The following is a 17,937-nucleotide window of genomic DNA, read 5'->3' as shown; positions in this document are numbered from 1 at the left end:
AGTTTAGAAGACTATTTTATAATACTAAAAATAATTTTCTATATAAGAACTACAGATCAAAACTTCCCCACGGAACAACGGAAAATAAAATAAAACAAAAATAAAGTGATTACAGCATTCCATACCAAAAACAATTGGTTAAGATAAGGTTTCATTCTATTTGGAACTCATCAAGTACACGTTGCCACTGATCTTACTATTGGGTTCAAACCCCCTACTGGGAACTGAGCTCACAGACTATGGTGCTTTAGATGACTAAATATTCCAGCAACATTGCTGAGCACCAGTGCCCGGAAAACTTCTAAAGCTAATGGCACTCAGTAAAAGCCATAATGCATCAATTAAATTTCTAGTAGATTGTTTGAACCCCAAAATTAATAGCTACATTAATAAGCTATTAATTACTAACAAGTTCCCAGTGGAATAAAACCAGTCTGATACTGCCTCAGATGGTGCACATATTTAGAAAGTGTCAGGTTGGGAAAAGCTACTCTAGAAGCACAAATTGTGTTTATGGACATTCAAGCTCATCAGATAAATATGATATTTTAAAATGTGTTTTTGTACTTCTAGACCAGTGTTTCTCAACCTTAGCAACTTTAAGATGTCTGGACTTCAACATGCTGGCTGGGGAATTCTGAGAATTGAAGTCCAGACATCTTAAAGTTGCTAAGGTTGAGAAACACTGGCCTCAACTAACCATTACTTTTTGCTAACAGTGTATATCAAGTAAACCTGCAGGATGTCAGCCAAAACAGGTAAAACTCTTGCATGTGGTATGTAAATATGCATCTAGTACAGATATACCACCCCCTTATCAAACCAGGAACATTGGGTTCTTTTTGTTTAGAAGAGCGAACAGAACTGCCACCTGGAACATCTTCTTAGGCAGTGAAGTGTTCTCTGGCTCTAAAAAAGCTGGTGACAGTTATTCTGAATAGAAAGGGCTATGAAAGGCTTCCTATATGAACTGGGAAATGTCATGAGTGCCAAGCTCTTCCTGGCTGTATGGTATTTCTGAGCATTTTTCAGCTCTGAGTCTTTGGCTCTCACTCTGTTCCTGACTCAACTCTAACAGCTGCCAATACTCAGTCTTGATATACTATTGCTCCCTCTCATAGGCATACAGATACATGCACACACACAATGCCTTTAGGCTTTATGAATCCCTTCCTTGTTCTCCATTAAGATCAGCAGACACTGTCCTCAAGAGTGCTATTCAAATAGCTAAAGGGCTCTCCAATCTGAAGATTGCATGCCTCAGATATTCCAGGTAGGAGGGGTGGATCATCTCTTCTCTCTAGGTGGGCACTTTTATGCACAGCATACTCTTGACTTATTTGTTTGTGCCAACTTAATAAATTACTGAAAAAATAAGGATTTTGAGTGGCAGGACAAATGATAGATGACTAGCACATGGGACACCTTGTAGAGATGGGGATATGTGGGAAACCCAAGGCTGAGGAACTGAACAGCTGCAACATGAATTTTGGTGGCATTGACACAGAATTATAAAGGGACACAAACATCTACATGCCTGAAGCCAAACCTCCAACAGAAAATCTGCATGTGGTTTTCTAACCGTTATTCATTGTTTGGTGAAGGGCAATAGCTGCTATGGCAACGGCTGGAGCCCAGATTTCCTTATCAGGCAATGAAAGAAAAACTATGCTTTTAGACTGAGTTCCAGATTAAAGCTTTGATTTGGAGAGGGGGCTCCCACCACCACCTATAAAGCATCTCACACCTCAAAAAGAGGGTCTCTACTCCTCTTGGTTTCCAACACCTATTTTGCCAGTTGAATTTCCACTGAAAGCCTGCAGAAAACTTTATTTCCCCCAAATTTATGGTCAGAAGCACCCTGCAAAGTGATCACTATGGACAGAAATGAATAATGAGCTACCAGAATACCACAAAATCAAGGCATCCTATCATTTACAAATGCCTTCTCTCTATCACCTTTGTATAAATATGCTTCAGGCAGCATAGTAAAGGTAAAGGTTTCCCTTGACATTAACCAGTCGTGTCCGACTCTAGGGGGCGGTGCTCATCTCTGTTTCAAAGCCGAAGAGCCGGCGTTTGTCCGTAAACAGTTTCATGGTCATGTGGCCGGCATGACTACACGGAACGCCGTTACCTGCCCGCCGAAGCGGTACCTATTAATCTACTCACATTTGCATGTTTTTGAACTGCTAGGTTGGCATCTTTAATCCCAGAGTTTCAGCAACTTCATGGTAAAGCTAGATCTTTCAATCAAACTCTTTCTACTTTGCAGTTACCATCTGATCCCCTAAATTGTAATTGATTTTACTGATAAAATGCATTATATCTCCTGAATAATCCCCTTTTTTTTCTCCCTAAATTATGAAGGGAGCAGAGGCTTGATGTTACCTACAAACAATAGGTCGATGTAAAGAATTTGGCAGATTTGCTCTTCAACTGGGGGATAACTGAGTTTTGAGGTAAAGTCTTCATTTTTCCTGTTTTCCACCTTTGGCATGCCAGACTTCTACACCACCATACTACCAAGAAAACTGTATACCGCTGGCATATTGTTGATAAGTCAACTTTTGCAGATACTGTCCTGAAACTGTCTAAAGACGCTACAGTATGGGAATGGGGGTGACAGTGGTTAGAGAAAAAAGTAAAATATGAAGTTCAGAAAGAGAGAGGGTTGCTGAATTTGGCCAGGAATTAGGAATCTGGGTTCAGAAGTAGCCAGCACAATCAATTAAGATTAGTCTATAAATTTTTGACGTGAGACTGGGCAAGCAAGAATGGCAACAGCAGCACTCGCATGGAAAGAAAAGCAATTCTCTAAGTTACCCTTCAGGAGTAAAATAATAGTCATGATTCAGAGACAGAAGATAGGATTGTAAACCAAACAGGGAAAGTTAAATATTAAATATTGTTGGTTAAATATTGTTGAAATAAATGGCATCAAGAAATAAAGTTTGGATTCTCTTTCACTGTGTAGGAAAGATAATGTTGATAGGTGCAGTTTGTCCCAATTATCCAATGTTGTGTTACAAAATCTGTGGCACAGCCAACATTCCTCATCAAAATAACTAGCAATAGATTACCAGCAGCTTATACTGAATTGGGTGATCCTATTTACATGGTGGGTCCAAATCCCTATGCACTAAGTCCTACATTCTGCCAGCATAAAGGTGCAAAGAAGATGTCAGAAATGTCAGTCTGCTGTCACTCTTTCCTTTTAAAGATGAGAGAGGCTGAGATATTGAAACCTGCCTAATACATATCAGAAGTCAGTTGATGAGTCCTAAGTGAGCAATTTTATTTCCATTCCTTGCAGCCATCACTACTGCACTGCTGAAATGCTAGAAGAGGGAGTGGGTGGGAAACAAAGTACTTAGATATCTGGCAGGTAGAGCCTAGAAGGAGGGGCAGGTTTTATTTACTCAATTATACATTTACAACAGGGGAAACCAAACTTGTACTTTAGAACCAATTCTGTTTAGTGGCAATGACCCTCCAACCAAGATGAGGCAGATGGAAACCTACTTTACTGAACTCCATGAGATGTCTGGAATGACCTGCCTGTACACATAGAAAATTACATCAGAATTACCATAGATTAGGAATTCTAATTTAGGCCTTGAAATTGCTACTATGTAATTGGGAGTTGGAAATCCTGGTAAATCTGTTACAAAGTCAACAAAGCTCTACCTATAGATCCTGATCTATCCCTGCTGTACTCATAGATCCTGATCTATCCCTGTCTCACATTAAAGCACACCAATTCACTCTGAAATACTTTGGTTCTCATAAAACACAAAGTTGCAGAGTAAAGGAAAAGCAATTCCTGGGGGGAGGATTGAACCTGTGAGGTGAAAACCAACGATTTGCAGGCTAGAGAGCAATGGAACAGACAACTCCAACTCTCAAGACTGGGAAAAGAATGACCAAAAGACCATTTATTCCAAAGGAAATGTAAAAAGGGATCAAGTATAAAAAGTTACTAGATCTGAATCAGAGCCTTGATCTTTTCCTCTTGTGTCATGGCATGGGAGAGAGGTTAGGCCCTTTCTCATTCATGATTTTTCTGGGGGGAAAAATAAACAACACTAGGATACAATTTAAAAGATGAAGCCAATAATTTTTGTGGAGAGGGGGAGTTGAGTTGAGCTTCCTTCACCCCAATGCCATGGTCCTGATCTGGACTGGAGCTAGCATTTAAAGAAATATTTAACTCATCTTCAGTTTATCTCCAAGAGGTACTTCCCAGTACAGCACATGGCTTTCACAGAGTGTGTGAAATCATGCACAGCAGAAGTTTATCCCTGCACTTGAGGATTTGCAAGTGTGTGGCATGTATTTATAGCTAAAAGATCGGCTGTTTCTATTCAGAAGAAAGAGTGGAATAAAAGTGAACAGAAATGTGTCCCAAGTCACTCCAACTGTGCTAAATTTCAAGAGACTTAAACTGGAAGAGCCCATTGCTATAATCAAAGAATATGCTGGGGACTCCATACCTAAAAAGATCAGAATCATATAAGCCATGGTATTCCCTGTGACACTCTATGAAAGCAAAAGTTGGACTTTAAAGAAGCAGGATAGGAAGAGTATTAATGCCTTTGAATTTTGGTGTTGGAGAAGACCCCTGAGAATACTGTGGACAGCCAAGAAAACAAACCGATGGATCACCAAACAAAACAACGCAGAGTTCTCACTTGAAGCACAAATGACCAGGATCAAATCATCCTACTTCAGACACATTATCTGAAGACCCAGCTCTCTGGAAAAGGCTCTACTGCTGGGAAAGGTGGAAGGAAGAAGAAGAAGAGGATGACCAGCAGCAAGATGGATAGTCTCAGTTACGGTGGCAATGAGTGCACCATTGGGAGACCTGAAGTAACAGGTTAGTGATAGATTATCATGAAGAAAATCTATGTGGTCGCTAGGAATCGAAAATGACCTGATGGCACATAATCAATCAATCAATCACCCAATCAGATCTTACTAGTATTCAGAGGAAGGGGGATATTTGCTGTGGGGGACAGTTTTCAATGAGAACAAGACTGTTGCAAAAAGCTCAGTCCGTTGTGTTCCTCATTTAGCATTAGCCAAGTAGACTGCTGCAGAGTAAAAGGTAACTGAAATGTTCTTCTGCATAGTAGTTAGATGCATGGGAACACCAATCTGGTAAGAACGATATGAAACACTACAGACCATTCCACTTCTTGAATATAGCGTTGAATTTTGGGTCAATACTCTCAGCTTCAGAGAGGCAAAATATTGTTCAGACATTGGCTAATGGTCATTTCTTTTCTCTCTTGTCACATTCCAGTACTGAGCTCATATTCAAGAAAATTACAGATCAATTAACGGCACGAGCTTATTTACAACTGGTGCAAGATAGATACATTTTGAACACTGGTATCTGGCTGTATGGATAAAAAAAATAAACAGGGAGGTTATTTTCACATGACACTCCAATACACCTGCATAGAAAATACTGTTCAGTCATAAAAGGAACTACCGCTTTCTGTATTCCAGTTTCTGATCTGGTTAATACCTCTTCAGCAGATATTCCCGGCAGAGATCTACTCCTTTTAATTTTTCTTCTCTGCTAACTCACCACTGGAATCTACATGAAATAAGAACTGGGTAATTGCTTTGCTTTGAATCCTCCAATCTTCCACATCATTACTGTATACTTTTTAAATCAGCATCTTTCCTGATGCTAAAATTATCTCATAGCTAGGAGTTGCTTGATAACTGATTAACCATTCCTCCATAGCCCCAATCATTCAGAGGTAGTACTATAGTTGTAAAGATGGAACAGATGGTTTAAGTAAATTATCTACTAAAGTAGTAGTCAACTCCAAACTATTATAGATTGCCTTGAACTGGAGGATTCTAGTAGTTGCCCAGCCTGCTCTAATATTTTCACATGCTAATCTCAATCCTGACACACTTCAATTTACAGAAAATCCTGTTTCATGGTTTAAATGCCTTTAACAGACACAACTGCAAACCAATTTAACCTAAGAAAGTAGAATGGCATTGGGCCAAGACTACAGCAAACTCCCTGAGAATGACATGGAAAAAAAACCTCTCTGGAAATAGGGTAGCACATAAAGAAAGTGACCATACAGAGATAGTGAGCAGAAAAATGTGGGAGGAAAAGTAACTGAAAATAGAAGATGTCAGTGTCTTTAGTTCCTGATATTACAGACACCCAAAAGAAACCTATACTGAACTACTGACATCATCTCAATTTCATATTCAGGCTGGATAAATTCTAGCAATTTGAAACATTTTTTCCCTTCCCTAGCTGTATCAATAATAATTGATGAAAAGTTTCTACCTAGCCTTTCTTCCACTTTAGAATCTTTGAAATGGTGTTATGAGTTTGGCACACTTGATTACAGTGAAAGGATCTATTGCTAAGATTGGCATGAGTAGGGTTTTTACAAAGAAAAATAAACATTTTTCAGAGGAAATAATCTTCATCTGCTCAGAATGCAACACTCACCAGAACTGAACACTTAGAAAAAGTGAAGATTAAAAAAAACTAGAAAGAATGTAACCATAATCCATTCTTTGTTGATCTTCCATTGACTTGTGACAGCAATCTTTTTCAGCAGGTTATACCATACCAAGGCAGTGATCAATCTCCACCAGAATACATTTTAATCTGACATGCCTTATTTGGGTCCTTCTTCTTTGCGTTGACTGTATATTTGTATGTGTGCACACAGATATGTACTTTTGATTTCTGTGCTCTGAGTAAAATCCATTGCTAAGACTAGATTTACTATCAGCCAATTGAGAAGGCAGTGAGCCACATCTCATTGACTGGCTAGTATGTGCTGTCTTCCTACAAGTATTTTTTGGAAATAACAGTTTTCCAGCACCTGACAAGTGGCCTATTTACTTATCACAAACAGAACTGCAGCTACTACAACTACAAACAGATGCATCTACAGCCGGTGATTTGTTTTGCATGTTATCAAACCCAGGATACCTAGTTTTTTCCTCTCAGAACAAGCCAAAGAAAGAAACTAAAAATAAAACATGATGGAATTGTCCACAGTTCATTATTTACATCACCTTGTGGGAGCAACTAAACAAGCACCTTCGAGACATGTTAGGACTACAACATATGCTGCTTGCTGTGTGGGAAATTCTAGGAGCAGGCAACAATCCTAATCATCTGGAGGGTGCTAAAATGAAGAAGCCTGACAGCAGAATGCGTAAAACCAGCTACTGGCTGTATTTGGACATAAAGAGTAAACCATCAGTTAATACTGCAAGCGGAAGCTGCAACAAACCTCTGATACACACATTGCCTTCATTCTCTTTTATACTAACTGAAGTGTCTAACACTCTAACACAGACAAAATGTGACTGATCTTATCTATAACGTGCTGAAACGTGGCAACTTCAGGGTATAGTTTATGAATCTGGCTGGTTATTTTATCACTAATCAGAGTTCAGATTGACTGGAATGTTTGTTTCAGATAACCCTATATTACAGCTAATCTATACTGTAAGCTTCTGATCTTCCTTCAAATACAGAGAGGGTAACAGTGACCATGTGAACCCATGCTTCACTGTAGAAAACTAAATTATGGTCCAAACACATCCAGACAGACACAACAATTCTAATCTATATGATAAAACTGTTCTAAGAGAGGAAAAGTCCTCTTGTATTCTCAGTGTTACATTAGTAAGAGCAGTAAGATTTTAAAATAATTATTCTGAAGTGTCCCTATTATACAGGTGAACCATTTTCACTGTAGTTCCCAATTCAGTGCAATATAATAGCTGGGCCATCATTTTCCAAACAAAAGTATTATTGACCTCCATACTCCTTTTGAAGAAAAAAATAGGACTGCTCACGCTGGTTTTATGAAAACTTTCATATAATAATTTGGAACCTTTAGTTAAAATGCTATTCAAATAATGCCTTTCGGTACTTTTAAGTTCTGAACTGCTCGATTTGAACATTCTAGATCTGTTAGGATTACTTAGACCTTACTCAAACATTGTAACTTTGATCTTATCCTAATGTATTTTCAAATGGTCTCCAACTTAATATACTCAAAAGTTTTCAACTAAATAATCTCATTCCTTTCTGAATTATGGATATGGTCTTGATAATAACTGTACATTTTCCCCTACAGCTTACTTTCCCATTAGGTGCCTTCCCATCAGCCAGAGCCAGCATTGTCAATGGCAGCAAATTGTGGGACATGGAATCCAAACTCTCTGGAGGCTACCAAGATGCCTACCCCACTCCATCGCAACAAGGTCCAAGTGCATGTAGCCACAATCATCAGGTTTACATCTGCTTCCATTTCCTCCTCTCCTTCCTCTGTTGTCTCCTTTACAGTTTCTAGAATGTGTAACCTCTCTCCTTTTTATGTGGCACATAGATACTGTAGTTGGGCTGGCTCAACATCACCATATTATCATTGGTACAACAAACTGTAATTAGAAAATGGTGCAACGGGAAACTTACGATTTCTTTCATTCCTATCACCCCCTTCAAGAAGCTGTTTTCTTTCTATAGAAAAATCTGCTAGACTCACTGGCATCTGCACATATTGTATAGACTGCCCCCACCCCATCATCACACGGGCCTGGGCATGCCAATAATATACAGTCTTTTGGGGATTCTTCCAAATGAGTTATTATCAGATTTAGGACTTACCAGTCTATTATCTGGCAATATAACTGGGTTTTCTTGGTTTATTGCTATGGAAAAGAAGAATCAAAGAAAATATATTCTTTGCTTCAAGTGACCAGCCCCAGAGTGCCAGCTGCATCAATTTCCAATAACACCAGGGGCTTCCATCAGAGCCAGCAATATCATTCAGCAAGACTCTGAGGGCAGCCAGGAGCCATGGATATTATCAGTCCTCTAATCTAGCCACTGTGCAGTATTCCCCAGTCCCTGTATGCCTATCCTCACAAAGCAGGTGCGATCTTTAGCTACCATGCTGAGAGTTTAATTGCTGAAACCCAGGGACAGCTGCTCTTAAGCATCTCCAAGTTTGTTTCCAGCAAACAGGCCTATCATCATCTACGCTATGGAGGGTGGCATTAATGGGGGTTGAGAGGTGGATATGCAATGATACTCTTGGGACAAAGAGTCTCTTTCCCCCCAACATATATTTGAAATCTCTCTTCTTTGTTCTTCTGCAAAATTTGGGATAATCCAGAATGCCTGGCTGCTACCCTTGTAAACAGACAGGAAGAGAAAACACACCTTTCCCCTTAGGAAGGGTAGACTGAAATCACTATATTCTGCAAATTCTAGCATTGGTTGTACTTATTTGGTGTGAACACTCCTTTAAGAGCCACAGAAAATAATATTTCAATCTCAGTAGCTTGACTACAATAATATATCAACATCAACATTCCTCAAAAAGGCTTGATAATCCAAGAAATCTCAAGGATATCAGGCTGACAAATACTGGTCTGCATGTGGAGATATACTATGCTCACTTGACATGGGATTTTTTTAAAAAAAATCAATACTGTTTGGGAATTTATATAGGAAAATAGACTACAGTTTGGAGCTAAAGGAGGAGATACATATTGCAAAATATATCATAGGCTAGGAGTAAGAAAATAAGATAAGATGCAAGATTAATAACCCTTGAATTAAGGAGCCTGCAGAAAATTTAGTTAAGTAAGACAAATTTGATAGTTACATAAATTAAATTGAAAGCAAGTAATTTCTTTTACCAATAAAAGGAGAGCAAATGTCAGTGTATAGAACCTGCAGGAAAGCAAATTCACTCTCCAATGTAGGAAGATGTTGGTGTTAATAATAACTGAGTAGTAAAGTTTTTTCTTGGATCAAAAAAAGTATACAATGCCTCAATAATATTCTTCAGATGGTAAGGTAGAGCAAGCCAATTGAAAGTACAATTCTTAACACATCTGCAATCAATCCCCACATCTGCACAATGGCAAATCCTGTCAAATTTGCCATTGGCAGTGGGCAGATTTCACTTCAAGATGAGCTTGCTCCAACTATCCATCATTATTGCTCCCTGAAGGTAGATGCCAGCAGCATCACATGCAAAATTTGGACCATAAATGTGGCTCCATAATTCCTAGCCGAAACCTGGTAGAACAGGTGTGACTACAACGACCCAAGAAAGAAACAGACAAGTAATAACTAGTTAAAGTCATTGCTGAAGGAGCATAATTTTGAATGCTGGTCAGGCTAGACTCTTCCAAGAAACTCTAGAAGAGAGATTGCAGTTCCCAATCTCTAAGACACTAGGGAAAATGATCATTTGCCAAATTCACAATCCTAACAAGAACTGACTCAGTTTAATATGGATCATACACAGTTAAAATACCATACAGTAACTCATCTGACTTTACAAAGAGAAAATTGCCACCTGGAGATGCTATAGAAGCAAGGAGTTAAATGTTTTGTAGTCATAACCTATTCTCTTCTGAAGAAACAGGGGCAGAGCCTTTCCCTCTGGGTAAGACTAGAATACATAATGTAAGCCACCAGGTTTGTTCTAGGGAAAGATGAATTTAGTCTTGCATTGAGTGGGAGACACTACATAAGTGAGTTGTGAGATTAAAGATAATTTTTTTCAGCAGTGGAGGTAGAATGAACAACGTACTCCCCTGCAGGCTTTATCCAATCTACTGTAACAAAATTTGCCATCTCCTTCCAGCTGTACCATCAATACATGTTCTTCATTCATATCCCAGTCATTTGGAGTGGGCACAACGGGTACCATCTTTGCCAACAGCTATTGCTGGTATACACTCTGCCTACTTACAGATCTGATCTTACTGTTCAAGCATTTGCAAGAAACTGGCTATTTGCTACAGTTCTTCCACAGAATACTGTGTCAGAGGCACTGTGGAAAATTAAATGGGAAGAAAATCCAGTTGCCAGAGCTAGACAAAACACATAGGGCTCACTGATGCAGGAAAGAGTTTGCCAGTGATGATGGTTGTAGGGAGTTCCTTGAGAAAAAAGCCTTAGCAAAACACAGTCTTAGCAAACTATAGCACACAGAAAATAATCAGAATCATTGAATGCCATATGCTCTAATTGCCTAAAATCACTGGCCAAAACTGTCCTTAAATTAAAGAATTAGTCCAGCCAGATCTATTCCCACCAGATCCAACTACATGTGGAAGACATAACACTGGGAAAGCCTTCTTTAGCTAAATTATTTTATAGACCATGTTACATTTAACAAGATTAGGAATCCCAGATCTTTGCTCAGCAAAGACATATAGAAAGCTCTAATAATTTCTGACCTCTAGTGGTCATCTGGATTTTTGCAGCCCAGATCTGGTAGCCCTAAAGGAGATGGCTTGGTTGGCCAAGCTGATTCTGAGCATGACCCTTCTCTTCTTCGCAAGCCACATGGAGTTACATTTTTGATGTGCATAATCAAAATCATAAACATTCCTGTCAATGAAGAACTTTGTAAATGTTCAATACAATCCTAAGAGTTTATCACTGGCCCTTCTGCAATCCCTTGTCACCATGAAGAGCTTCCTTTAGTATTAGCTATATGTTACTTATAAGTATCTCTGTTGATGCTTGCAGCTCTGCAGATCATGGAAAGCTCTGAATTGGGGCAGTGACATTTAATTTAAGTTAATTGCAAGGCATTAGGCACCCTAATAAAGAGGCAATGTAGGAAAAGAAGAGTATGTGGCTAATTAAAGGGGTTGTATCCTCAACTCCCCTGACACATTTCCTCCACAGTATGCCAACCTGTGGCACAAATTCTACTTATATTTAGCAGAAAAGCAGCTTATTTGTCTGCTCAAGTAAAAATAGTCTTGAGGCAGCATAAAGACTAACAAACTTTCAATGGCATAAATTTACATCATCAAGTTTCTTATGGGAGCCCAAATGGCAAACACACATAAGCCATCCAAACTGCTTCATATGATAACCAAGTAACTTCATGACAACTATACCAAGTTCTTTTCTCCCCATGTCTTCCTGCACTAACAGAAGGTCAGTTCCTTCCTAAAAATATTCACAGAATTCTCCCTCCTGGCTTCTTATCCAATCTGCTCTGGCCACTAAAGGCCATTTTGATACTTTCAAATCATCATTCACTCTCAAAATTGAGAAAAGTCAATTTTATACAGGATTAGTCTTGAGTGGTTGATTGATTTCAAAAGAAAAGAAAGGAGAAGATATTTGGCTGGAAAACTGGGAGCATACAGAGAAGGAACTGTTTTAGAGTGAAGGCTATGGCAGTCAACTGGAGTAACACAACAAGATTAATTAATTGTTTGCCTATTTTGCAATCTCTACCAATTCTACAATGTCTCTACCAAAAGAAACAAAAATGAGAGACTGGCAGCTAAATTTCTAAAAGTTGTCATCCATTTATTTGCACATTTTTAAGGTTAGTCAAAGATTAGCGGTCAGCATCAGTGAAGTGTTTTTCATATGTGATTTTATTTCCTTTCTTAATTGCTATAATAATTTTAGCCATAGCTTCTCAATTTGGGAATGAGAAAAACTTGAACAAGGAGTAGAAGCTGGATAAAATAGCTTCATAACTTGCTTCTGCCCCCTAAAATTATGTTTACTGATTGCTAAACCACAATTTTTTAGAATCTGTACTTTGTTAGTAAAGCCACAATTGACTAGATTCACATATCAGATAAACTATAAACTATGGCTGACCTACCAGAACAGATATACCCATGGCATTGGTTATAAACCAAACAAACTTTATTATAACTTAGCATGATGTGTGATCTCAGTCCATAAGCTGATCCAAATTCAGAGGAATAACTCCCACACCAACATATACATACACAAACCTCACCTGATACAGAAATTCTCATGGTTGCCTCCAAAGGTCTATTGTTATCCAGGGCCCTGCTCAGACGTAGTTCTCCAGTACTGTGGTTCAACAGCACTAGTTTCAATTCATTGCCTTGCTCAAAACTGTAAGTAAGAGTATCAGAAACATCAGGATCATAGGCTGGGATCCTGCCAATCACTCCAGTGGGGAAACTGCTGGACTTGTTGGTGATGTAGTTATTGAATATGATCTCAAAGTTCTTCAAGACAGGGATGTTGTCATTCTTATCCAGCAAACGAACATGCACAGTAGCCCTGCTTACCAGTGGTGCTGAAGTAGCTTGGACTACTATGACATACTCAGACTTGGTTTCATAATCCAAATCCATCAGAGCTGTTAGCTCTCCTGAGAAGATATCAAGTTGAAACACCTCAGGAATATTACCTTCTACTATCTGATACATAATTTGAGCATTGGTTCCCTCATCTGGATCACTGGCAGTGATTCGGGAAACCACTAAGCCTATTGGACTATTTTCCTCTACAAAGATGTCAAACTCATCATGCTCAAAGACAGGGGGGTTGTCATTGACATCAAGAACAGTGATATGGACATCAATTGGGGTCCTCATGGCCGGTACTCCTTTATCAACTGCATACGCTCTAAGCTCATAGAGTGGAACGTTTTCCCTGTCCAGTCTACGCAATGTCCTAACAATACCTGAGGTGGTTTCAATTATGAAGTCCCCATCACCATCATCTCCACCCTGAAAGGTATAGAAAACTCTCCCATTCATGCCAGAGTCTCTGTCAGTAGCAGAAACCTGCAGGACACTTGTGAAGCCTGGCACATCCTCATATACAGACCCTTGGTAATTATCCCTTAAAAATTGAGGTGCATTGTCATTTACATCATTGACTAGTATCTCTAGATAGGTGGTATCTGATTTCTGTGGGATACCATTGTCCCGAGCTGTAATTGCCAAAGTATAGGACACTTGATCTTCATAATCCAATTCCATCTGAGTTGTTACAGCACCAGTGTCTATATCAATTTTGAACTGAGGGATGCTGTCTTCCATGAAATAAGTGATACGGGCATTCTCCCCTGTATCTTCATCTGTAGCACTGATAATCACTACAGTGGTACCCACTGGCCTGTCCTCATTGATGTTAACAGTGTAATGGGAGCTCTGGAACACTGGCCGATGTGTGTTAGCATCAGTTACATTAACAAAGACCTGAGCTGTGTCAAGCCGAGTGCCATCAGAAGCTGTAATTGTAAGCAGGTACTGCCGCTCTAATTTATAATCCAAGGGTAGGGCCAAAGTGATGAGACCACCACCACTCTGGCTGGTGATGGAGAAGCGATTGCGAGTATTCCCATTCGTGATCTGGTAGGTGATGACACTGTTGACATCCCGATCTATGGCTGAGACAGTAAGAACACTGGTGCCCACAGCTGCATCTTCATTGAGACGCATGGTATATTCCTTCTGAGTGAATTCAGGATTGTTATCATTGACATCCAGAATGGTAATACTAACACTTGCTGAAGAAGTCATTGGAGGGCTACCATGATCTCGGGCCTCAACCCCAAATTTATAGAAGTCCACAGCTTCACGATCCAAATCAGAAGCTACTACAATCCAGCCTGTGTTATTATTGATAGTAAAAGGAAAATCAGCACTCATGTCAACCAGAGCATATTCAAGTCGAGCATTCTCCCCAGAATCTGCATCAATGGCTTGGATGTGAATAACAGAGTAGCCCACAGGCACATTCTCTAACACTGTGGACTGGAAAGGGGTGCTAACAAAGATAGGGGCATTGTCATTCACATCCAGTACCTGGATGGTCACCAGCCCACTGATGTTGGAAAGAGGAGGCCTTCCTCCATCCTGGGCCCTAATACGAAGAGTGTATTCCTTATTCATCTCATAATCAAGCTGGCTGACTACATCAATATTACCTATCTGGGCATCAATGTAAAATTGTCCCCGGGTGTTGCCACTCATTATGCTATAATGCACCATAGCATTGCTGCCTTTGTCCCTGTCTGTGGCATTTACCTGCAGGATGTGGGTGTTTGAGGCCACATTCTCGGGTACCTGCACAACATAACGTTTCTCACTGAACTGCGGTGAGTTGTCATTGTCGTCCTCCACCGTAATATGAATTGTGGCTGTGCTGCTGCGTGCTCCTGGGTCTCGGCCCTGGTCATTGGCCTCCACTATCAGCTGGTAGGACTCTACAGCTTCTCGGTCCACAAGGCCATTGGTACGGATGACTCCAGACTTGGGGTCAATCTCAAAGATCCTGTTGGCCCCATTACCATTCAAAATGCGGTAAAGGATGTTGGCATTGGGGCTGGCATCACCATCAGTTGCTCTCACTGTTAGCACCTCATAGCCAACCTCAAGGTTTTCCCGCATGCTCTCCTTGTACTCCTGCTGCTCAAACACAGGATCATGATCGTTGGTGTCACTGACGGTGATTGTGAGTGTGGCCAGAGCTGTGCGACGTGGTGTGCCATGGTCTGTTGCTGTCACCCGGAACACATGGGTGCTTTTGGTTTCTCGGTCCAGCTCCTCAGCTGTGGTCACAGCTCCTGTCTGGGGGTCAATGGCAAAGAAGCTGTTTGAGCGGCTGTCAAAGAGCGCATCCATGGAGTAGTCCAAGTGGCCCCACTCCCCCTCGTCGGGGTCCATGGCCCTCAGCAAGATCACAGGTGTGCCTGCCGGTCTGTTCTCTGGCACTGACACTTGGTAGGTGGGCATCTGGAACTGGGGGCTGGTGTTCACATCCCGCTTCCTTCTGCCGCCCCCCTCACCTTGGCATCCGCACCCCTCCGAGGGCCACAGCTTCTCCATCTCCTGCTGCGAAGAGCCCAGAGCCAGGAGCCACTGCACAAAGGTCTCTGTCTTCTCATTGCAGAGTTGGCACAAGAGCCCCAACCGTAATGGGCGTCCCGACCGGAGACACATGGCCCGTGGGGGCAGGATCAATTCTCCCTCGGGGTGGAGCGGCCCTCTAACGTCGTCGCCGCCGCCGCCTTGCACTGTGCACCTTAGCTGGCAGCCGCCCCGCGAGCTAGCGGGCGGCAAAGGAATGTGGGTGCCTGGTTTCAAACACAAAGTCCGGCTTCGCCCTCTGCGGAATCGGCCGCCCGGAACCGGGGCCAATAAAAGGTGGCTTAACAGCAACAGCTCTCCATCCTCGTCTGCCGCCGCCGCCGCCGCCGCCGCCGCACCATCGCACCGCGGCCCCAGCAGGTGCGCCCAGAGGCCGCGGGCCGGACGCGAAACCCGGCAAAGCCACAAGAGCGGCGGCTCGGCGCAACCAGGGAGCTCGCTCGGTGGTGACAGCGGCCGCTCAGGCAGCCGAGGGTCCCTGAAGGGGGCGCAGAGAGGGGGCGGTTCGGGGCCGTCGGCGCGGGAGCGGGGGATCCCCAGCGCCAGCAGTAGCAGCACAGCCCGGCCGGGGGCGCCGCCGCCGCCGCCGCCGCCGCCGCCCATCTCCCACCGCCCGCAGTCCGGTTTTCGTTCTGTGAGTCCGCCGATCAGCACCTGCGCTTCATGCCAAAGGGGAGATCCGGGCCGAGGGCCCCCCGGTTCTCCCGATTAGCCTGAGCAGGTCCGCCGCCGCCTGCTCTCCCGCCGCAGCCAGCTAAAGTCTCGCCGCCTGCCAAGCAAGCCCGGCTCGGCTCCGCTGCGGCAGCAGCTCTGCGAGGCTCATTTCCATAGACCTGCGGCTCTTAAAGGAGCCGCGTCAGCCTCGCTGCTGAAGAGGCTGTTGCGCGGTGGGGCCTCCCCTCTGCACCGCCAGGTTCTCCCCTTGTGGGCAGCAACCTTACCTAACAGGGCTTCTGAACCGCCCCGGCACCTGTTGTCGAACGGCTCTAATCCACTGCAAGCACAGAGCGCGTACAGAGGCTGCAGTGCTTCACTAAGCACCTTAGACCAATCAAGTATAATTGCAGGGCGAGGCCTCCCAACACACCGCATTTCCAAGTTCCTGAACTGAGACCAGGGTTGGATGGCAGCCTTCAGTGCTCAGCCCTGGAACCCCAAAGCAGTCATAAACAGTGGACATTTGAACCTGCATAGTGTGCCTTTCTTTCACCCGTTGGACAATTAAACAAGACCACTTCCAGGCAGACAACTTACTTGCTACCAATCCAAAGACCTTGTCCAAAAATTATCTCAATATATTTGGGATTTGCGGGGGAGGAAAAACATGGCGGGGGTGAGAAATGGAAGGCATCCCCAAAATTCCACCTATGACAGTGGAGTAATTTCACAAGAAAAGCCATCTTTGAAAGAACACAAACAGAAGGGGAGAGGACTCCATGCCAGAAGATGGTGTTTACATGTTGACTTTATTTCTGGAAACCTACAAGTTTTGATAATTTGTTTATTGTCATCATTAATTATTAGCTGTCAGTTATTATTAGCAAATTTACTCTTCTGTGATGGGCTCATTTCAGTCAACAGGGTTTGCCAAAAAGAACAAGAAAGCAGCACTACTCCAAACCAGCAATTGTTGATTATCATCATACAAAAACCTGTTCATCTTTGGAACAGCAGAAAACATCCCAAAAGTCCAGCTGAGACAGGATGCTCCTGGTTGTCCACAGACAACTCCTTCACAAAAGGGTCCCATGTTCTAGGTCTCACAACAAGAAAGGCTGTGTCGGTCGTCTGGTGGTAGAGAGAACTTGGCAGAGGGCCCCAGAAAGAAGTGCTCAGGCAGGTTCACACAGGACAAGTGGGTAGGAAGAACTCAGCTGGATCAACCCCAAAGCCCCCCGGTCAACCTTTGGATCCTACTGAATGGTCCTTCAAGTGCCCATGGAAAGACCACCAACATGACATGAGAATTTATGCACCCTTTTTATTTCTCAGCAACAGGCACTGAGCAAAGGCAGCTGGAGTTAACATTTGGGATTCACATATTCCATTAAGCCACACATTCTTATAACCACGAAGAAGCCACAATGACTGGGTTTATATACAATGCAAAAGTATAAATCATGTTTTAGAAACATGCAAATTAAGCCATAGCTTGTTTAACTAGTACCCATTGATTTTTAAAATATATATATATATATTTGTATTCCCTGCTTTCAA

At 42.1% G+C, this 17,937-nt stretch overlaps 1 protein-coding gene across 1 annotated transcript in view; it reads right to left on the bottom strand.

The window, feature by feature from the left end:
* The window catches only part of CELSR2 (cadherin EGF LAG seven-pass G-type receptor 2), a 94,949-nt gene extending 79,142 nt beyond the window's left edge, over positions 1-15,807 (bottom strand). Inside the window, exon 1 of the mRNA XM_063297705.1 lies at positions 12,828-15,807. Coding sequence (XP_063153775.1) covers positions 12,828-15,792 — 2,965 coding nt within the window. The 5' untranslated portion in view covers positions 15,793-15,807. The remainder of the gene's footprint in view (positions 1-12,827) is intronic.
* Positions 15,808-17,937: the final 2,130 nt, after the last annotated feature.

Source organism: Candoia aspera, chromosome 3 (genome assembly GCF_035149785.1).
Source record: "Candoia aspera isolate rCanAsp1 chromosome 3, rCanAsp1.hap2, whole genome shotgun sequence".
Classification (NCBI taxonomy): Eukaryota; Metazoa; Chordata; class Lepidosauria; order Squamata; family Boidae; genus Candoia; species Candoia aspera.
The sequence above is the reverse complement of the archived record's forward strand: the minus strand, read 5'-3'. Positions and strand labels throughout refer to the sequence as shown.